General features: G+C 44.9%; 1 protein-coding gene across 12 annotated transcripts in view; it reads right to left on the bottom strand.

The window, feature by feature from the left end:
• Dst (dystonin) overlaps positions 1-23124 on the bottom strand; it is a 400583-nt gene that overhangs the window by 226006 nt on the left and 151453 nt on the right. For 11 of the 12 annotated variants that reach the window (XM_055606512.1, XM_055606422.1, XM_055606436.1 and 8 more), the window contains one exon: positions 2577-2638. In XM_055606512.1, coding sequence (XP_055462487.1) covers positions 2577-2638 — 62 coding nt within the window. Of the gene's footprint in view, positions 1-2576; positions 2639-5055; positions 5124-23124 lie in introns of those variants that run through there. The other variant, XM_055606470.1, reaches the window with a different exon arrangement.

Genomic DNA, 23124 nt, shown 5'->3' with positions numbered 1-23124 from the left:
ACTATCTGAAAGGATTAGAAAGATTAGGAGGGGTGGCCCTACTGGAGTAGGTTTTAAGGTTTCAAAACCCCATGGCAGACCCTGCCGTCTGCCTGACTTTGGTCTCCCCCGTCTCCAGCCCTCTTTGTTTGCAGATCAGGTGTAGATCTCTTTGTTTGTAGACCAGCACCGTTCCTGACCACTGCCTTGCTCTCGGCCGTAGCAACAGACCATGCCTCTGAAACCATAAGCAATCCCCTAAGTAAATGTTTTCTTTGGTCATGGTGTCTCTTCACAGCAACAGACTAAAACAGTTACTTTTTCCAGAAGACACTTTTCCTCACCAACCATCTTAAGGAAAAAATGTTTCACACATGAATGCAATCCTAACAAACACTAGTGAAGCTCCACGCTGCTCACTTTCTCAGTATCATGAGTTGTCTGAAGCCTGAAGATGCCAGATCATTTCTACTGCCTCATTTTTAATGTCCGCCCTTTCCCTTATCTCTTAAATAACACAGTTTGATTTTTATAAAATCTCTTCAAATAGTAGACTTTTCATTAATTTAAAGGAACTGAAGAAAAAGAAAGAGAGAAATTAGGAAAAAAATAAAGGAAGGAAGGAAGGAAGGAAGGAAGGAAGGGAGGAAGGAAGGAAGGAAGGAAGGAAGGAAGGAAGGGAGGAAGGAAGGAAGGAAGGAAGGAAGACACAGGGCCCCACCCCCACCCCACTTCACTATCACTCTGGGTGTATCCAACATTTCCAGTGAAAACACAGGAAAATCAACAAAGGGTGAGTTCCCCAATAGTAATACTTTTTCTAACCACAATGCACACTTATTTTATAGTTCCCACTAACTGAATTATGATCACACAGTCACCTAAACAGCATTCGATCCAGGGACAGAACCAGGTTCCCCACCCAGTACAGCATTCCTCCCATCAAGCCTTAGGTGAAGCACAGACAAGGCGGTAGAGACAAACTGCCTCTACTCAGCTGCCCCGAATGTTTGTGGGTATTTATTTTTCTTCACTGGAGGATAATGTGACTTTTTGACAAAAACAAAAGTGTGGCAGGGGTGAGCGTTGTTCTAATGGCTGGAGTTTGACACCAGCAGCTTCCATGTATGCTCTCAGGACTCTGAGAACAGCCCAGCGTGAGCTGCTGCAAAACCGCTGCACAGGAGCATAAGCTGCTGATGGTGGGAGTCAGCCAAGGCCACATTCCAGCTTCCTACCTCCCTGATGTGACTCCACATTAAACAGGAGATACTTTTAATTTAATTTTGTTTTGTTTGTACGCTTGAGAGTGAGCCCAAGGTCTTTTGTGTGCTCAGCAAGCACCCAACCATTGAACTAGACCCCAACCAAGAGTTAATCTAAAACTCTGACCTCTAACAGCCTCCACACACTCCACATGCCTGCACCCACAGCAGCTAGACGGGCCTCAATTTACTGGCTATATGTAAAATGCTCTTTGTATGGTTGTATGTAAAATACTTATTTTTCCCCGTGTTACTCTGTATGTAACACATTTAAGACTTCAATCTTTGAGACTTTCGTTAAGCAGGTCTCAACTTCTAGTTCTTGTCCACACAACAGGTTCCCAGTCTCAACTAGAGCCAGTGACATGCTCTCTCTGAAAATGAGCACCAGAGTTTAACAGAGTGCTGCTGGGTAATGGAAGAGGAGGGAACGACTCAGGTCATTCAGATATGTCTCTGACACTGAAATAATTTTGTTTGTTTGAAACAGGGTCTCACTATGTAGCCCGAGCTCACAATGTAGGTGAAGGTGGCCTAGAATTTACAGAGATCTGTCTGCCTCTGCCTCATGAGTGGTGGGATGAAGGGTGAACCCCACCATAACTGGCTAACATCCCTCTTTACAAGCTGCTGTCGCTGTTATACTGTATGACAGTTTAAACAGAAAAACTCTTCCCACCCAGACAGGTTTTCTATTGAAATTTCAGAGATTCTTACAAAAACAAGGGGAGAAAAGGTGGCGAACAGTTAGTTGGCTATAAAATCACATGGGTTTCAGTAGAATTCAACAACTCTCTGAAGATAAGGAAAATTCTGTGTACGTTTCTAAAGAATGTCTTCCAAATTCTCAAGGTGACACACAGCACATAAGTAACATTGATCTAAGGCCCGCAACTATTTCTCAGTGATACAGACATGATCCTTACGCACAAATAAAACTATTCCCAACTTCTTTCCACAATCCGCTGTCATTCTCACCCGAGCACCACCTATCCAAAAGGGTGGGGTGGAGAGGAACAGTCCAGAACTGGAATCTTGAAAGAGAAACAATTCCGTACCAGAATGCAGCTTGTCCTAGTCCAAACATGTAAGTGTATGGACTCCTTGAGCTGCTGAGACTTTCTGAGTTCAACAACGACAAAAGCCTTGACAAATGTCACAAAACAAGCTTCCGTCAGAAGACTTACCTTCCCACCCCACTGTCATGCCAGACAGCACGGGTGTCTCAACTGTGTGTGCAGTTGCCATTTATTAGCAGTGTGTGACATGCACGGCTCTGCCCGGTGCACTGGAGTGTGCAAAACAGCTCTAGCGTGAGGGGGAGCAACTCACCTTCATGAGATGCTGATTTATCCATTTTGTAAATGTTTTCTTCTGAACTTTATCCCGCTCATCTGAAAAGAAGGAAAAAGCATAAGGTTGGTATGACCCCGGCACAGGAAGCTTCATGTCGTGTAGTTAAACAAAGATGGGATGTTTGGAGGATATCCTCCTGTATGTTATTAAAACTTCACAACTTTGAGCCACCTGTAAGGAAGAACTATGGGCTTTTAATCAGACCCATCTCTTCCCAGTGTTTCATCTGCTGCCCAGCTGCTGCACCACCCACCCACCACAGAGCCATCCCAAGTTGTCTCACACCAGGTTAACTGGAGACACTCAAAGCAATCCCACTCAAATCAGGACTAGGACTAGATTGCCGACTCTCTCCCTATCTGTTCAACATAGTACTTGGAGTTCTAGCTAGAGCACTAAGACAACTGAAGACGATCAAGGGGATGCAAACTGGAAAAAAGTCCAAGTATTGTTATTTGCAGATGTTATGATATTATTGTGTCATGTTATGATGTCAACTCTACCAATTCATGAACACCATCTTCTGATATCTTTTTTGATTTCTTTCTTCAAAGAAAAGGAGTTTTACCATACAGGTCTTTCACACTTTCTTGGTTAGAGTTATACCAAAATATTTTATATTATTTGAAGCTAGTGTGAAAGGTGCCGTTTCCCTGATTTCTTTATCAGTGCATTTGTCATCTGTATATAACAGAGTTCCTGGGTTGTTTTGTTTTTGTTGTGTTTTGTTTCCTGTGTGTGTGTTAATCTTGTATCCAGCTACTTTGCTGAAAGTATTTATCAGCTGTAGGACTTCCCCAATGAAATTTTGAGTCACTTATGTATACTATTATACATAATATAATAACCTGCAAATAACCATTATAACAAAAGCACTCTACAGATTCAATGCAATCCCCATCAAAATTCCAACAAAATCTTTACAAACCTTGAAAGAACAATTTTTAACTTCATATGGAAAAAAAAAACAACAAAAACCCAGGATAGTTAAAACAATCCTGAACAATTAAAAAAAAAAAAGCAAACAAACAAAAAGCTGTTAGAGGTCCCACCATTCCTAATTTCAAGCTGTACTACAGACCTATAATAATAAGAAATGGGTAATATTGGCAAAAAAACAGACAATGATCAATGGAGTCAAACTGAAGAGCCAGATATAAGTCCACACAGATGGACACCTGATTTTTTATAAAGAAGCCAGAAATGCACACCGGGAAGAAAACGCTATCTTCAACAAATGGTGCAGGTCAGGGTGGATGTCAGCATGTAAACAAGGCAAATAGATCCACACTTATTCCCCTGCACCAACTCAGGTCTAAGTGGATCAAAGCCCTCAACATAACGCCAGACACTCTGAAGCTGACTGTAGAGAAAGTGGGGAATAACCTTGAATGCATGGGCTCTGGAAACAATTTCCTGAACAGAACACCGACAGTGCAGGTACTAACACCGACAATTGATTAATGGGACCGCAGGGAAGAGAAAAGCTTCTGGAAGGCAAAGAAGCACCACTGGAGACTAAGAAAGAGCCAGAGCCCTGGGAACCATGATTCACAATGAAAGCACAGGAGGAAGCAAAGACCGAAGCTCACTGGGTGAGGTGCAACCTAGGCTTGATGCCGCCATCTTCTGATGATAACCCAAGCCTCCTCCTAAGTCACAGGAACCTGGGTGAGGGCCACCAGCAGCCAAGGAGAGCCTCAGGCAGAAGTCCCAGCAGCAGGACAACAATCCAAGATCCTCAGCTTTCTTCCACCCCGCAGCTGGGCAAGGACTTCAGCCTGGGAAGACCCGGCGCTTTTACCACCATCCGCACACGTTATTTCAAAGGGGAGTTATTTTACAAGGGAGTGCGCCAGATTATACCATGTAATTTTCCAATTACAAGTCTCATGGTGATTTTTCCTTGTTTTAGTCAGGAATGCTTAACCCTGAGATTTATATTTAGGGCACTGTTGCTATGACATCAACGGGACTTCCATCGTTCCTGTGTATTAGCCAGTTGTTGGCTTTATACATTACCCAGTCACTATTCCAAGTCAAGTTTTCTAGCATTCCGACAGTCAAAATCATCTTATTTACAATCCACTTTAAATGAAAACATATATTACATTCTCCTTATGAAATACAAAGTAGCTGAAAATATACAAAAACACTGGGTGCAAACAATAATAGAATTTAAGAAAATAGTCACATAAAGAGCAGTAACTATGGCTCACACTGTTTACAGTTTCCAGTAAAGCTCAAAGTTAAATGTGCACACAGCAAACGTCAGTGCTACATAGAGACTTCTCCAGTGCACAAGCACAGGCAGCAAAGTTCTCTCGGGCGGTGAGCTAGATTCCCCAGCACCCACAGCCTGTCAGCTCTCGCCATGCAAGCCAAAGCAGGTAGCACAGCTGTCCTTTCCAGGTTCTGAGATAGGCACGAGGCGCTCTGGGGTGACCGTACTAACCCATACAGCACATGCGTGCCACCAGCTGTGCAGCCCAGTCCTGGTGGCTCCTCACAAGCTGCCCCATCATTCTGCGTCCTGGACTCTCTTGTACGCAGAGGTGATGTGTCCCTATGCTGCTAACTTTCTCCACAGAGAGGAAAGCCCTGACTAGACACTCCTACTTGCAGTGGAAACTAGTCAACGCCCCCTTTTAAACAAACACTGGCGAGCCAGAGCCCTGAGGAACTGCTACTGAAATCGAGCTAACCTGCTTCTATCACAAACGGTCTTAAAGACGACCCTCAGTCTTCTTCCTTCTCCCTCCCCGCCCCTTCTCTCTAATTTTTGAGAGGTGACAATGAGGCAACCAAGAGGATACTAGATTTTACTGCAGAATCAACTCGGGCAGGGTTCCCTTAGAGTAAAAAGCAACAGCCAGCTGACTCAGCTCGCGCTGGCTACACACACGTGACTCGGGAAGCTCCCCTTCATGGCCTGACATACTCCTTGGAGAGAACTGTGACCATCAGGTGTGTCCGTATGTTACTCCGCAGGTGTGTTCACTCACATTGCAAAGCAAGGGTCTGGGCTGGGTGGTACCGTATACTTTGGAGTTGTACAAACCAGGGTCTGTGTACACCCAGTGACGCCTGTGATTATCAGTCAGAGGCCAACCTACCTGATTATAACAGAAGGGAAAGAAAGACAGGGGAGGGAAGGGGAGGCAGGAAAGGAAAGAAGGGGAGGAGGGAGGGTAGAGAGGGAAGAAGAGAGGGAGGGAAGGATCTGAGTAAGCCTGGGGAAAAGGAGGGGAAAGGCAAAACTTCCACAGCGTACAGCCCAAAGAAGATCTAAAGTCTGACTCTAAAATATACTTTTTTCTTGGTCAAACAATAAGCCCTAACCTATAAGTCAGGAAAAAAAAAGATGAAACTCTCAATTCATCAGAACCTCACTTCCAATGTCAAGAAACAAGAACCTAAGTTCTAAACAAGGGAAGACCATCAGCAGCCCCCAGACTTGTTTGAAACATCAAATTGTCTTTCCCAAACAGAACGTATATGAACAGTAACTCCAAAATACATTAAAAAAATAATAATTACTACACAGTTATTTCAACAATAGGGAGCAGCGAATGTGGTCATGAAAAAAAAACACCCCAACATTGCTAGAGAACAGCTGCTAAAACAAACAAACAAACAAACAAACCAATCAAACTTTATGCTGGCATAAATGTATGAGAATAACAGCCACAAATGCAAATAAATGGGTAGTCCTTACCTACAATGATGTAGGTAGGTAAATTACAGCACTCAACAGGATAATTTGGCAGTGTATATCACATATTCTTTCCGAATCAGTAATTCTGCTTGAAGAACTGGTACCAGAACACTTGCGAATACAGCGTGACTAGTTCACAAGGACGTTCACTGACTAGTTCACAAGGACGTTTACTGTGGGCAAATATTTGAAACAGTGTAAACATTAATCAATAGGAGGCCAGAGAGACTAAAGTTACAGTTCACTCGTGCTGTGAAACTTCAGTTTTGAAAATATGCATATATGGACATGAAAAAAGATTTCCAAAATAGGGGAACAAAATGAAAACTAATATACATGGGTCTATAAACTCCATGTAACATTTCATCAGAAGAGAGCGGAAGGTGCAAGAAGAGGACTTTGGCATGTTTTCACTCACATTTCATTCCTAGTATCTCTAGATTCAGGGAACCCTTCACAAGAAAGATACTTGCACACCACCATCAACAAGCCCTGGGAGGAGTATGTCAAGCCCCTTTATTCACTTATGTACTGAGCAGTCATGACATAGGGACACTTGTTGAACACAGAGACATAGGGAAAAGACCACGACCCGGCCACTGTGCCCCGCTCAGGTTTAAAGGCCGAGCGAGTGGAAGGACAGGCGGTCGGGCTTGTGCCTGTGACGGCTGAGGCTGAGGCTGAGGCTGAGGAGGGGAATGGAGAGGAAGGACTGCACGGGGTGCAAACAGCAGGGGTGGGAATGGTGACATGGTCTCCAGAGAAAGGCTGCCCAGGCAGAGCTGCAGAGGGCCTCTGACAACGGAATCTCTAACTCGGAACGTTCGCAGACATTGCCTTGCTTGGAGCTCCTTGTTTGAAGTTTAGTTACCACACACCAAAATCCAGTACAGTTTCACAGGCCTTTGCAAGGAATGCAGAAACAGGATGGGAGAATGTGCTGAGTAAGCACAGTGAATAGAGGCGTGAATCTCTCTCTGCAGATGCTTTTGTGTTTGCCCTCTCCCTAACTGATGAGCAGAGCGCATGAGTGACTCCTGTCAGCATACTTCGTGCTGCTCGGTAATGGAGGCCGGAACAGAGGTTTAGGTTCTGCTCTGGAGAGGAATTTACTGGCTGATGCCTGTTCTTATGATTGATCGGGAATTTAATACAAAAAGCTCTTTAATCTACCTTCTCCTACCTGAGCAGACACTAAACAAATGACCACAAGGAGACCTCTAATCATTGTCAGATTGCTCCATTTAACTATAACACAAAATCTCTCTGCTGCCTCAGCCCATGTTAAGGACAGAGCATGTTTACAACTCTTTCATCTGTGTTATACTAATACTACCAACTAAAACCGTTTCCTCTAAAGTTCAAATTAGCGTAAGAGACCACAGTGCAAAATCCAGAAGCCCAGGCACAACATGACATCAGGACTCTCTAGCACATCACAGCAGCCCCGGGCTTGCTCATCAGGCTCCAGGCACCACCAAGTGCTGGCGAGCCTTCACTCAGCTCCAGAGGGGAGAACATCGGTGCGAGGCAGATGGGAACCGAGGGCTCTTGGCCCCAGCACAGTGGTACGCTCCCGTTTCCCTGAGAACAGTTTTCATCTTTCCAGGTACCAAACTGGTGTCAAAAGCGCCAACAGAACAAATCCTGATACACCTCTGCTGGTGGCCTCCCATTCATCTAACAAAATGTCATTTTCCGTGAAGCACAGTGCCACGGAATTCCTAAAGAATCCTTTCAGACTATTGTGGCCTCTTTCACCAGGTTGTGACAAACTTCTCAAGGCAATGGAGATGATGGTCATTAAATCATGTGTATGGCACTTTTCATTCCAACAAAACAAAGCCAGCTACACAGTGAGTCAGCAGCACAGATACAAGGGTGGGAACACCAAAGACAAGAATCTGAGCCACTGGAAAAAGTGATGGGTCTAGGCTTGCTTCTTAAGGATAGCCTCCCACCCAACATTTATTTAAATGCAGCCTTCAGCTGGCAGACAACTGCCTTACTTACAGAATTGCCAAGCATGGCCCCCTGCCACACCCCAGCTCACCCAACGCTATCCCAGAAAAAGCTCTCTCCACCCCCACCATCATCACTGCACACATCCATGAACACTGATAGAAAAAGGCAAAGGTGCACGCCTAGTTAGATAGTGCCAGGTGCCAGGGAACCTCTTCCTGGGGCTCACTTCCTCTTAGGAGAGGAGACCTTCTCATGTGTTCAGCCCGGGACTCAGGCCAACCAATGCGGACCTAAAGTTTTGAGACTGAAAACAGAGCTCTGCTCAGGCAGAGGTCTTCCCTCCAGAGTCACTCACTGGCCAGTTTGACCATGGGTCAACTGTCTACACATCTAACGTTGTAGAGAATGCTTGCCTTGTCTACCTGCATTTCCTGAAGACTAGATGCAAAGTTTAACTTGGGTACTCTGCTTGAACAGCTTTCCAGGCATTTCAGACAGCGTAGGTGCTTCTATCAGATGAACGGCCTTCACTTCTGTGACCGCCCTGCTTACATCTGCGAGCATAGATACGTCGCCGTCTGGTCCCTGAAGACTACTGATGACTAAATAAGTTATCTAATAAAAATAAGAGCTGGGAGAGCAAAGAAAATAACCTGGTAAGGAGTATAAGGAAAGCTGCATTTGAGAAAGTTTTGTTAACGGCCCAGTGTGTGCAAACAAAGGAACACCCTGAGATAATGCTAAAGCAGACTGGGGCTATCATTGGTGCAACTTTTGGGGCTTTGCCACTTATAATGCCCGTGTTATAAATACTTAAACTTACTCAGCACTTAGAGACACGAGGCCCTGACCTAACCACTATACATTCTCAATACTGGTTTTACAGATAGAAAAACTGGGGCATTGAGAAGTTTATTTGTTCAAGATTAGAAAACTGATAACTCAAGCATCAGGATTCAAAACTAGGAAAGTAACCTCAAGAACCTAATCTCTTGGTCCTAAAACTAGCATCTCTGGGGCAGAGGCTAAAGATAATCAAAACTCAGGTTAAGACTCACATAAGAAAATGTTCATATGGATCACACTCAATTTTTATCCACTATTATTTGCCACTAGAAAGTGTAAAATAACCAAACTCTAGGAAAACAAGCCATTTATGGTGTGGTCACAAAAACAGATGTTTTCCAGTGGTTAGGGGCGAATGTGCACCAGAACTGGCTTCTGTCTTGTTGTTTCCTGAACTTCTCAACTATATAGATGTTACTTTACGTTCTCTTTTACTTCCCTGGCTTCTCACGGCCTTACACTGAAATCCAGGTTCCAGGCACTCAGGAATGGTGGCTCTTGTGCTTCATCTTAGCACTTGGTGGGCAGAGGTTGTGAATTCTGTTCCAGGACGGCCAGGGCTACAAGTCTCAAAAACCAGCACTAAAGTGTTTCCCGAGAGGCACGCTGCTGGGCTCCTTCAGGGACAAGGGTACATCACGTGGCCCATTAACCCTAGATATAATGACACTCACCAATCTCTACTGAAATGAGACCTGTAAAATAAATAATTCTTTTAAATAAAGCAGTGCTTGAAAGGTCCCCTCAGGTGGGAGGCAGAGCTCGGTTTGGGGATCTAATTTAGTACAAGGGCCAGGTATGATGACGTACACCTTTAATCCCAGCACTTAGGAAGACAGAGGCAGGTGGATCTCTGTAAATTCAAGGCTAGCCTAGTCTCCAAAACCAAGTCCAGGACAGCCAAGGCTACACAGAGAAACCCTGTCCGAAAAACAAAAACAAAAACAAAAACAAAAAAAAAAAAAAAAGAAAAGAAAAGATGACGAAGTAGCGTGGAATATGAAATTATACAACTTTAAGATTCAGGCAATGCCTGACAGCTAATTATTTTAAAACTCAATGCAAATCTGCAAAACCACAGAAGCACAGTCTGTATTTCATATAAAAACCTCAGTAAGTTAACAGTGGCTCAGACCGCCAAGCTCACGGAAGCTCAGGTTTATATACAGAGAAGGATTAAACAGTTTCATGGGTGTGTGCTTTAGACGTCTGTGTAGTTGTGAGCGTATGTATATGTATGTGTAACAGGCCGATGTTGGGTATTTTCTTTGGTGTTTTCCATTATTTTTCTGATTCAGGGTCTGCCACTGCATGAGGAACTGAGTCATCATTTCTGCTGGACTGGCTAACCAGCGAGCTCCAGGGCCTTCCTGTCTTGACCTGCCAGTGCTGCAGCTGCGCACACATGCTACCTTGCCCAGGGCTTTTCCTGTGGGCGCTGAGCAGCTACTTTACTGACGTGACCACCTCTCCGACCCCTCGTCATTTTTCCTTGAGACAGGCGCACCTTTCTAAGAAGGCCGCTCTCCGCTGACTCAGCGGGCATCTTCTGAGAACAAGCGCAGCTAAGTGCTAAGCCTGGCTATGCAGGCAATAAATCACACATCTTGCTCAGTCCACCAGGAGAGAGATTCAGAAGCCATAATGTGCGGGACTGTGCAGCAAGTGTATAGGGGATTTGAAAGACAACAATGACCGCTAAGGGATCGCTCAGCATCCTGACGGACTTGAATGCACTCATCTAAATGAGGTGCATCTTTGAGGGCTTCAGCTAACTCAGAGTGCCCTGCTGACCTCATGAAGACAGACCAATGGGACTCCCAGGGACTTGGTTTGCATTAAGTTCACAAAATTCCCCTGGAGAAACTTTTTAGGAGACAAAAAAGAGCACAATTATGAAAATGAGAACGCAAGGAGAGCACGGGTGACAGGTACGCACATTCATAAACCAGACGCGTGGTCACCATTGCTACAAACGGAGAAAACAGAAGTCTGATTACAGTGAAAGAACAGCCCAGCAGAAAAGATCGCCAAGCGCAGCAGCGGTAAATGGAGTTGCAACATTGCCTGCACCAGGGGGGCATTGTTCACATGACCCGTGCCTTAATTCACCAGATCACTGCAGGGGAAACGGTCAGTTCCAACAAAAAGAAGGCTCTGCTTACCCTAATACTAGATGGAGGCAGAACTGTACATTAAACAGTGACCGTGATCTGTTTGGAAACACTGCAATTTATGAAGTGAAGCCTTTAAAAAATAAATGCATCCAATGGAAGAAACATGCAGCTCATCTGTAAATGCTGACCTTTTAAAAAGTGTAGCCAAAACACACTCGCCTCAGAGTGATGGGAGGTTTCTATCTGACCCGGTACAATTTCCTGTACAACCTTATTTCTGTGGATGGGGTCAGCAAGACTGTCTCTTCTAAAACTCTCCTTAGTTTGCCCCTTGTAGCACCTCCCAGGATCAATTAATCGGAACATGGACCATGTCCATTCTTACTGCTTCTTCCCACATGATAATCCATAAATAATCACTACCAATATGTATATGAAATCTGAGGTGGCGTAATCACAATACCAAAAAAGGTCCAAAAGCTATGACCACGTATATAAAAAGGAACATTTGCTAGATTATAATTCAAACAAACTCAAGTTTTAATGTAGAAGATCCAAAGAGACATGAATGTATGATTGTGATCAAAGAAATGATTTTACATTTCTAAGATAAACTGTCTAAATATAAAGATTCTGTCTAAAACTAGCTATGTATAAAGTATTTAAGTATTTAAATGAAAACTTATCTTTATTTCATAAGCCTTAAATAATTACACCTACAAGTTAGTCAGAGGACAAGTACTTTTCAGAACCAGTAAAAGATAAGAAAGAAAATAAGACTGATGTAAAATGGGGTTGAATTATCCTTCTGTTTTGTTAGGCTCTTGTAGTACCGTGCAATGCCTGCTCTTCCCTATTATCCTTAAATATGCTCCAGGGCTACAGAAAACACCAGAAAAGCACTGGGCATAGAAAAGCACCAGCCTCACCTCATGGCCTGAGAAATAAAGCAGAGCATAAGACAGATGCTTAGTCAGAACTTCTGAAGGCACCGGTAGGGAACTGAGAGAAGGCTGGCAAGGCAAGCCTGAGCGCCATGACAGACTAATGGGTATGTGAGAGGAGCTGTACATTCAAGGGAGAGGGGACAGTGGCATCACACACAAACGGAATGAGAACAGCAGAAGATGGGAAGTCAGCATCAGCAAACTACATGACATCCCATAATCACCCAACTTTCTGATCATGTGCTCTTTGACCTTTACAGATGAGGAAAACTAGGCACTTGTAATTGAGAGCAATGAATTCTCCACCTAGCAGGCAATGAGCTCAAACATAGCCTACGGATCACCTCTCCTTTTCTGAATAAACAGTACCACCAGGGAAACAGACTGCAAGGATACCAAGCTCAAAAAGATAGTATTTTGGCCGACCTTAAAGTCCATGGAATGATACTCTGAATTGCATTCACATATTGCCTTTTCATTTTAGTATAACTACTTAGCCACATGAAAAGGAAATGTCACAGAAAGTGACAATAATTAGTTATGATTTCAGAAACAGAATTATTCAGCTAATTCCCTAAAGTGCTTCACTCCTGCCCCCCCTCCCTGTCCCTATCAGTGAGCGCCCTGATGAAGCTCTCCTCTAGGTCTAAAAGGCGTCCTTTCCTGCTCTGACAGAAGAGCTTTAGCTCCTGCCGGGGGAAGCAAACAACCTGGAGAAAGACGAAGTTGAGGGCTTTGGCCCTGAAAGAAACCAGCACACTGAGCAGGTGACCGGAAGAGGGCTCTTAACTCTGTTGCCTACTTGGCACCCTGGGAAAGTGGCCAGGTACTTGGTCCTGCCTGGCCAGACTAAACACAGAATTCCCTGTGAGTCTGGCTGGGGCGTCTGTGAGCAGGAAGTGGGTTCCTGAGCAAGCACGGGCCACTGGGCAGGGCTCCTGGCTCAAGTGCAAAGGAGCCTCCCAGGCAGAGCTAAGCTGAGGTGACTCAGAGGATGGGCCTCTATTGGTTAGCTTTCTGTTGCTGTGACTACACGCTGGATAAGATGTAACTCAAGAGAAGGGGTCATGCTGGCTCATCCAGTTCAGGAGCAATCCATCATGAAGGTAAGGCATGCTGACGGGCGCAGTTCTCCCCTGTGGAGTCAGGAACAGGAGGTACCCCGGCTCTCTCATGGACGGGCCAGGAAGCAGGACAGGACTATAAACATGAAGGCCAACCCCAGCAACCTACTTTCTCTAACTAAGCCTGATCTCCAAAGGTTTTCCACCATCTTGGAAAACAGCGCCACCAGCTGGGGACCAAGTATTAAAACACTCGTGCAGGGGAAACCCAGTATCCGAGCCCTGCCCCAAGTTCACTGGGCGCCGTCTTGAGAATCGGTGAACTGCAAGGTACCAGGCTTCCCAGCAGAAATGAAGGGAGTCACCCATGGCTACTACTGGAAGGCAAGATGGGACCAAGACCATGGGAGGCAGAAGCACCAACTACAGAAGCCACATTCTTCCCCAGACAGCCAGAGAAACGGAGACGGGAGGCCACCATGAAGTAGCATGCATTTCCAGCCAGGAGCCAGAGAGCGACTACAGTGACATCAATTCACATAACACTCCCCTTAAATCAGCCTCGATCCCGGTTCATTTTCTCTGCTAACCAGGTGTGGGACTCATCTGAAAAACTCGGGGAACATTCCTGTACATTCCACAGTCTGTCAATGAAGTCTTCCAGTACGGGGCAGAAAGGCTGGCAGAACACAGACTAGAGGCGCACCGCCTTTCATCAAGGAGCCTAAGTCCAACAACAACTCAATGTGCTGTTCAAATCAGTACAGCAGACTCCTGCTCTTTCACGGAAGCAACATCTGGTCCTGAAGCAAGGGGCGGCAAAAGCACTTCTGGGATCCAGCATCTATGTCCACTTTTAGAAAAGCAGATCATCCAGCAGGGCAACTTCGGACTAGAAACAGTAGCCGACGGCCCTACTAAGTATATGCCGGAAGTGGAACTGCTGCGGCCCAGAAAGGCTCTGAGCTCCGAGGCTGAGACACCGAGTGTGTACACAGCAGCGGATCTCTGCCAACAGATACAATCAGGAAAGCGGGGCTTGAGTGACCGTAAGTAGAAACCACTTTCTTACACCTACATGTAATTCCTGTACTTTTTTTTCCTTAAGTGCAACATGTAAGGTGGCAGGGGCTGCAAAAAGCAACAAAACAAACAAACAAACAAAGCAAAATCCACAACTCTTTTCAAAGCAACAGCGCGGCACAGCCAGCTGCTCGTCCACACCGCAGTGCTTTCAGTGAGGTGTGGCAAATGACAACACTGGCAAAAGAAAAAAGAAGCAGACATAACATGTGGCAGCGTCTAACACCTTTCTTTCCTTGACCTACTTTCCTCCCTCCTCTTTTCTACAGGCTAGGAGGAAGACCTGGGCGATGGAGCCGTCCTGGGTCACAGGCGGCGGCCGAGAGCAAGAAGCCTAGGCTACTCATGATGGTGCTTCTATCCATGCTGGCTCTGAAATGTGAGCTGCTGGGGTCTTCTATTTTTTAAGATCTGTCTCTCTCTCTCTCTGCCTCTCTGTCTCTCTCTCTCTGTCTCTCTGTCTCTCTCTCTCTCTCTGTGTGTGTGTGTGTGTGTAGTCCTGCACAAGCCAGACAGGGTACTGGATCCCCTGGAACTGGGGTTATGGTAGCCATGAACCACCTGATGTGAGTACTAGGAACCAACCCAGGTCCCTTGCAAGAGCAACAAGCATTCTTAACCTCCAAGTGATTTCTCCAACCTCTGAACCTCTTTATGTGAAGGAAGATATAAGTGAAAGTTCTCTTTAAGCCACTGTAACTTCGTTTTAAATATTAAACTAGTATTCTTATCAGACAACTGTAATCCTCCTCCAAATACCATGCTTCTCAGCAAACCTGCCACTGAAAGTTTGATGAAAAAAGAGAGTTTCTCGGGAGAAACCCGGGCACCATTTACAAAGCCAAGATAGAAAACTTGGTATTGTGAGGCTAGCACAGGACAGAAGGTACATGTTTTATTCATGTGCGTGAATTTCCCTCTCAAGGAAACCAATTCTCTGAATCAACTACACACATGCTTCTTGGCCTTCCGTGAGCTACCTGCTCCCGAGCTCTGTCTCAGCTCTGACTCCTACGATGTGAACGAAAGTGACAGTACAGTTTCAGAGATTTCTTTTCACAAGGAAGGACAGTTCCTTTTTGCACCGCCTCACTCAGGAGGCCGGCATGCAACACATCTAAGAATCAGGTGGGGACAGAGCCATAGGAGGGGAGCTGGGCTCCCCCAGTTCGACCGCTGTAGAACAAAACAGCCCAGAACTTAACAGCATACAGCAAGCCTTCTCTTGTGCATATAAATCCTGTACGTCAGAAACTCGAAATAAGGCACAGTGGGGGACAGCTTGTCCCATGGTGTCAGAGCCTCAACGGGTAAGGCTCAGCAGTCAAGAGCCAAATCCTCTGGAGGCATCTTGGCTCACCTGTCTAGAAGCTGACACTCACATGGACAGGGACATGGGGGCAGACAACAGGGCACTCACAGGTGTCTCTGTGTGAACTAACTTTCCTATACAATGAGCGGCAGCCTCAGGGGCATCAGCCACAAGTCCCAACTACAAGGAGATACACAACCTTTCCTGACCCCAACACGGAAAGTGAACAATGTCACCAGTCCTCTATTCTACCAGAAACAATGACTGAAATGCTCAATCAGTTCAAGGGAAAGAGACAGCAAAGACACTTCATGCATTCAAAAAGTGTCCAGTCTCTCAGTGTGCGCATTGTGCCAGCCATGTGGTCACAGTGTGGGCTGCATGCCAGCCTGCACTCCTCACGTCTGGTCTGCTACATGAGTGGAACCTCAAGTGATCTTCTAAACCTGCCCTCATCGTGGGTCTCTGTAGAAAGCTCTTATGTGTATGACGTCAATACTTAAAAACAAACATGATGTGGGGCGAGCAGGGGTGGGAAGCGAGAGGGCGTGGAGAGAGAAGGGAAACTGGTTGGGGAGGCATCTCTGTGACAAGCTGGAGCCCTGCAACAGGTAGACTCTTGGGAAGATGTGGGGGTAACTCTAGCTGAGACTCCCAGCAGCAGGGGTCATGGACACTGAAGTGGACACATCCTAGTTAGGCAGGACTTCCAGTGAGGGAAGAGTACACCAACCCACGTACAAAAGCGCCGCTGCCGAATTGATGGTTGATTGGAGGAAATATGTCACTGGCAGACAACATAAACTAAACTCTGACCACAGGGTCATTCTTATACAATGAACTTCCTGGGATAAATATTTTGTGCTGTCAGCCGTTGGCATATTTCCTCCATTCAAGATTATTAATGGGTATCAGAAGTGCCTAATGTAATGTAACCACTTTGCTAGTCATTTCCATGCTGTAGATTTCCCCTCCTGGCTCAGCACACCTAAGGGATTGCAGAGTGGAGACAATGAATATGCTGACATGGCCAGAAAACTGTAGTTCAAAAACTAACATTCCAGATGTGCCGTGTGAATCTAGGTGAATGCGCCAAGAGCCATGTCACAGCAATTTCTCCCACAGATAAACAAAGTGCTTTAAGTTCTTATAGCTGACTTTTAACTCAGCAAAGTAAAGACTCTAATAGCTTCCTAGGACAGTTTCTGTCTCATCGCTTACCCGCACTGGACACAGCACGATCCCTTCTCTTTTAAACTGATGCCCTGTAGGGTTCCTATCTCCTCACAATAAAGCATGAACTGTCCTTAAGTTCTCCATGCCTGTTGGAAAACTGTAGGAAATCCAGGTCTGGGAGCACACAAAGTTAACAGGAAATTATATTAAATCTCTCCAAATATCTTCAAAACCCAATATCTATTTGGTAATGTGTACAATTCAGGGAAAATAAAGGCTCTGGAAGCAGGGGAAGCCAAAATTAACGTTCTTGAACTAACCAGCTGCATGAGCCAAGAAAAATTACCATTCCTTCCTCGACCTGAGTTCACAGTGGACCCAAAAGCCAAGAAGAAACACGACAAGGATGAAATACACCTGGCCCAAAGCAAATGTGGCACGCTGGCTCCTGCAGATCTCTCCACATGTCACAGAACCCCCAATCTCATTTCTGAAGTCTGCGTAAGACTATGCTGGAATCGTAACAAAGAGATCACAGGGTTCCCTGGTGTTAGACCTGCCCATGAGCACCCGCTGGCATGGAAAGCATCCTCAAGACAAAGAGCTTTCTCTTATCTGTCTTCCAGGACCTGGCACTGCACAGCACAGTCTGATCTGCGGGCTGCCATGGCCCATGCTTTCTGCTGGAGCAGAGTGATGGTGGTTGTGTGGTGATAGCAATGGGAAAGGTCCTCCTTACTCTCTGTATCTTAAACCCTCAGCCCCCAGTTGGTGGCGCTGTTTGGGGAGGTCATGTAGCCTTTAAGAAGCAGAGATTCAGAGAGGAAGTAAGTCACTGGGAACAGATCTTGCTCCACTTCCTGTTCCCTCTCTCTGCTTCCATGTGTGCATGAAAAAAAAGATGCTGAGCCAGATTCTTGTTCCTGCTGCCAAGCTACGTCTTCCCAGCCATTACGGACTCTCTATCACTCTGGATAGGTCAAAGTGAACTCTTTTTTCCTTGAATTGCTTTTCATCATCGGATTTTACCACAGCAACAGGGAAATGAGGACAGGTGGCCAGGGACTGACAGGGCTGTGAGTTCATTGATGCTTTCACTGCCACACAGCAGGGAGACTGAAGGTTGTGACTGTGGTCTAACAAAATCCCCTAAGGAAGGCCTCACCTGCACGGCAGATCTCTGCACACTTAGCAGCTTAGCAAAGGTCTTAACATTACTCTTTTAAGGAGCTTCTTACTCTGGAAGATGTTAGATTTATCACTGAGCTTCAGAAAGTATCAATTTGTAATCTAGCTCTAGCTCTCTTCATTGTTCCCACTATAAATTGTTTGGAGGTCAGTCGCAAATAGCTTAGTGCATCACAGCAAAAACCGTCCAATTTCTCCCCAATAACCTACTTCTTGCAGTTTTTATTTCTGAATTGCAATGCCTCAAAGCCAACTGAGGCATCCCTTTAGGCTCTTTCAAACAACAGGATCCTTCCCCTTTCCCCATCCTCTTCATCAACTCTTATCATTTGTTGAAATCTAGTGGTTTCTCAGTCTAAATTCTGGTGGTTGTATACTGCGTATTTAAAATAAAATGGAACTTAGCTGAAAAAATTTAGGCACACAAAATAAGGTTTTCCTTTTTTTTTACACCTGTAAGTTTTTAGATTTTAACATTCACATATTATTTCCATATATAGTGTCAGTATATTTTTTGAGATTGAGTTATGCAGTGTATCTCGGGCTAGCCTTGAATTCATGATCTTACTGCCTTAGGCTCCTGGGTGCCAAGATTAGAGTTATGTGCCATCAAACCAAGCTAAATCCCATTCATTCTCGAACTCTCTCCCTCCATCCCCATTAGCAACCACTGCCTAGATAGTGTTAAATGTTACAAGACAGTATGTCTTTGGTTATCATTCCTTCTTTGCTCAATGCTAGATTATCCTGTAAAGAGAACACTCTTTCATCAAATGTATTCCTTCTTCTGTGCAGGTTCAGCTCACACAGGAAAATGCCTGAGCCTTCCCTTTTCCTCCCATTTTAAAAAATGGTGGGTTGTTTCCTGAAATCTTCCAGACTAGCGATGACGAGACGGTGGGGAGATATATTAACAATAATAGGAGACTCTTTATATCCCTACATTTCTAGCCATGTTTTGAGTTGAAGAAAACACAGAAGACAAAATGAATAGTATGCTTAATTTTTAATATGTCAAGGTTAAACGGGAGGATATAGTGGTCTAAATGTCTCTTTTATATTCCTACTTCCTGGTTCTGGTATAATTTCTGTGGCTTATGACTTAAACCTTTGATAAAAACAGATACTGGTAAAGGAAACCTTGAACAGACTTAGAGAAAAATCGTTTTCCCCCTTTTAACAAAGAATGTGTTCTGTCTGCTTTAGAAAGAATGACATCATCAAGAAAACAAGCTAATTCAGTAAGCAAAAGGAATTTTTTGCAGAAACAAAGTAAATGAAAACACAAAGGTGTGAATACATAGCTGCATATATGCGCACGCACACACACACACAAGCATGGAGGAGGGCTGTAATCATGAACAACAAAATACTGAAGCCAAAAAGAAAGGCAGAGAGGAGCTACAAGTGAAAACAACAAACAGCAGTTTGCTGTCCCAATGAATCTGTGCTGTGCACTAAGTCAAAAGCTGGGAACTGACAGTGTCTACATGTAAGTTAACATTTTCAAGTTCCAGTGAGGATTCAGATTCCTTTGTTCCTATCCAGAAAAACCATCAATGACATGACAGAATGGCAATGAAGCGACACTGGAAGGTCACATGACAGAGCAAAAATGAAGAGCTAGGAAAAGGTCATAATGTCCTTGTTGGCACCTCTGAGGGAATGATTAACAGAGAAGACGACAAATTCATGTCATTAAACATGAATAGGGCAGGCTGAGATCGCTGATCACTCAATGAATCCGACTCTCTTTCTAAGCCATAGAAGGGATAATTGACTAGCTTACACTTTCATTCTGCACACAGTGGCCATGTTCGGAATAACTCATTTGTCTTAGGAGGACAACAGGATGTATCATTTCCAAACAGTATGCACCAGTTTTGGAGTTCTTCTGCTCACATTATTTGTTATACCCTTAAATTACTAAGCTATTTTGGTAAGTTTTTTAATTTTTAAGGATAAACTATTTCACGACTACCTAAATGACTCAGCCAGAAAGCTATGGTCACTGGCTTTGAGTAACTGAAAAGAGAGTGTTACAGAGGCAAGACAGTGGCAAAACATGGGAACGAAGGCTGAGGGGGCTGAACAGGGCCAGCCACCCTCCAGGCTCAGCATCCGCCAGAGGAAGGGAAATGAGGAAAAGACCACCGGCGTGCATCACGTTGTGACAGAGTGGATATGAATGAAACTTTATTTACTGTGGGGAAAAAAGTGAATTTTGAGGCTGCCAACATGAAAACTTTCAATGAAGCTGCACTGATAAACAATCCAAATGTAAACACGGCCTACAAAACCAAAACTCAGGCATAATCATGTAATGCTCATTAGGAAATCTACCTATGGAGTGAATGAGTGCAGACAGTACCAGGTGCAAGCACCTTTCTCAGACAAACACAATCATGAGTAATGACATGTGGATGATGTCCAAGAAGTGACACGTCAGGGCAGTCGCTAGGTCACAGCATCCCTGGTCTTCCTCTCACAGGAAGAGTCTTCGAGGGAAGGAGCAGCCATTCGAGATGCCACAAAGATTTCTGCTGGGTCCCAGAAACCAAGCTATCTGCGGACTTCCACAGAAAACAAGGCTAAATGACTAGGTATAAAGGAGCCAGGGGCACAAGGCCATGTACAGCAGGATTCCATTCATAGCAATGTCTGGAACAGGGAAATAGCTCAGAAGAGAAAACAGCTCCGTGTTTGGAGAACCAACAAAAGCTGTGGGGCCCCTAAAATGCACTGTGGGTGTGGTGTACAGCTCTGTGGCATCATAACACACCTGCGGAGACAACGAGGTATCAGCTGTTAAGCCGCTGCTGCGGACCGGAAGCTGTACCATGTTTGTCATGTACCAGTTGCTGAATCCCACAGTAACAGCACGAAAGGGTATTATAACTGAATCTCTCTTTTGTGGACGAGGAAGCTAAAGCTAAAGTATTTAATAAAATTAGCTGGGCATGGTGGCTCATGTCCGTAACCCCAGAAAATCCTGAGAATGAGAGAGGAGGAGTCCTGTGAGTTCAAGGCCAGAACCTTGGGACTACAAAGTGAAATCCTATCTCAAAAACCAACCAACCTGAAAAATCCATAAAATTTAACACAATACACACAAGTGGTGTGTTACTAAAATAGGGCCACAGACTGGTAAATCTACCTTCAAAGAGGGGTTCATTCTCATCCCCAGAAGTGTAGGGACTATAATACACTAATGGCTAACGTGACACCCTGAGACATCATAAAAAGCAGTGTGGCTTCCTTCTTCCTCTCAGGGTCACTTGTTCTGGAAGATGACAACCAGTGTCTTGAAGACACTTAAAACAGAATCTGGGGAAGCTCAAAGGGTCTGCTCTTGGTCAGTTCCTGAGTCACACCAAGTCACACTGGAAGCAGATCCCTGGACCACACCCAGTCTTCAGACGACAGCAGAACTGGGTGACATCTTGGCATCAGTCTCATTCAACCCGCTTCTGACCTCCTGGCTCACAGGGAAAAATGATACATACAAATACAGATGACACACAGACAAACGATACATGATGGATATAAGATACATAGATCAATAGATGCCGTAGTGCTGTAATTCTCTGAAAATATCTCAACCCCCAAGAGACTGAAATTTTGGCAGACCTCACAGCCAAGGTAATAATATGCTTGAGATCACTGAAGGCTTAACCTGCTGTCCTAATGGGCACTTTTATGTGGAATCTGCCTTTAAGAGAACAACGAAACCAGCCTCACTTGCCAAAATTGCCATGCAATCAGCTTTTACAACCTAAGCTAATGAAATATCTTATATCCTTCTCAACTGGAGTAACCCACGCATGTATGCGTGCTGTACAAACCTGCTGAAAGCAGCTAAGAGGTCGGGAGCAACCTTACATACAAACATTCATCACACATGTTGAAAACAACATATGGATATAGCTTGGTAAGGTTTTGTTCACTGTGCTATTTGCTTTTCTGAGTGCTTCGGGGGCAGCCGGGCTCAGAAAAATGTGTTTCCTTGTAAAACTCTGTTAAGATCTCGTGGAGAATTCCTCACTCCCTTCCAATGCCATGCTTTCTGTGCTGTTCAATGAAAACCAAGCAGAGTCATTTGTTAGAGAGCGGCACAGACAGACATCAGACAGCATTCAGACAGGCACGAGCACACACAACGCACAGACTACAGAGAGCCCAGGAAACACAAGCTACAGGCAGACAAAGATACAGAGGCAGAGGGAAGAGTGTGTTTTCACTCTCTAATACATTAATCAATGCAAGCTAATTAAGTTTATCATCGACAGAAGACGAAGAGGAAGAAGAAAAGGAAGAAGAAGAGGAAGAAGAAGAAGAGGAAGAAGAATAACAACCACCACAATCAGCAGCAGCAGCAGCCACCACCGACAGGCTGTGTGGCTCCAGCCTGTCATCCCACTGAGAAGCTGTGGCAGGATGCTCCTCAGTTCTGCTGAATATGAAAATCAACTGTAGGACTTCTGAAAACCCAGGTGCCTGCAGTCCTTCTCACAACTAAGACTGGAGTAAGAAGGCTTCACGCGCTGACCACTCAAATCAAAATCTTGCCTCATAATCACACACAGAAACTGACTTGTCAGTTTGGTCTTTGCTTTTGGCCAAATCCCATATGTTGTCTGCCTGCCTTCCCCAGGCCCAGAGCAGAGCAACACAGCCAAGGTAAGACTTGTGGGTCACCCAGGTCCCTTGATGCCAACAGGTGTCGACCCCTAGCCCCTGAACACACCTGTGGGTGCTGCAGGCCTGGATACTGTGCACATTTCTGCCACTCTTGATCACAAACTTTAGAACCAAAGATCCTTTGTTCGCCTCTTCTTCTACCCCTCTTGCTGTTTTGCTTCCAGTACCTGATTACACAAGTCCTTTCCCCTCCCCTCTCTCTCATCATTTACCTTCTCTGTGGTTTCAGTTTTTAAAATGAGACTTTTTTGTCCTATGAGTTCTCTTAAATTCACTCAATAAAGTAACAAGCACATATTTTCACAGCTACATGGACGGCACAGTAGCAAACCTATAAGATGGAGGTTTCTAGGGTTTGATTGGGGATTTGCTGCTCATGGTCATGTCTCCCCATTAAATAGTCTAAA

This window comes from Psammomys obesus, unplaced genomic scaffold, assembly GCF_907164565.1.
Source record: "Psammomys obesus unplaced genomic scaffold, mPsaObe1.curated_primary_1811, whole genome shotgun sequence".
Classification (NCBI taxonomy): domain Eukaryota; kingdom Metazoa; phylum Chordata; class Mammalia; order Rodentia; family Muridae; genus Psammomys; species Psammomys obesus.
The sequence above is the reverse complement of the archived record's forward strand: the minus strand, read 5'-3'. Positions and strand labels throughout refer to the sequence as shown.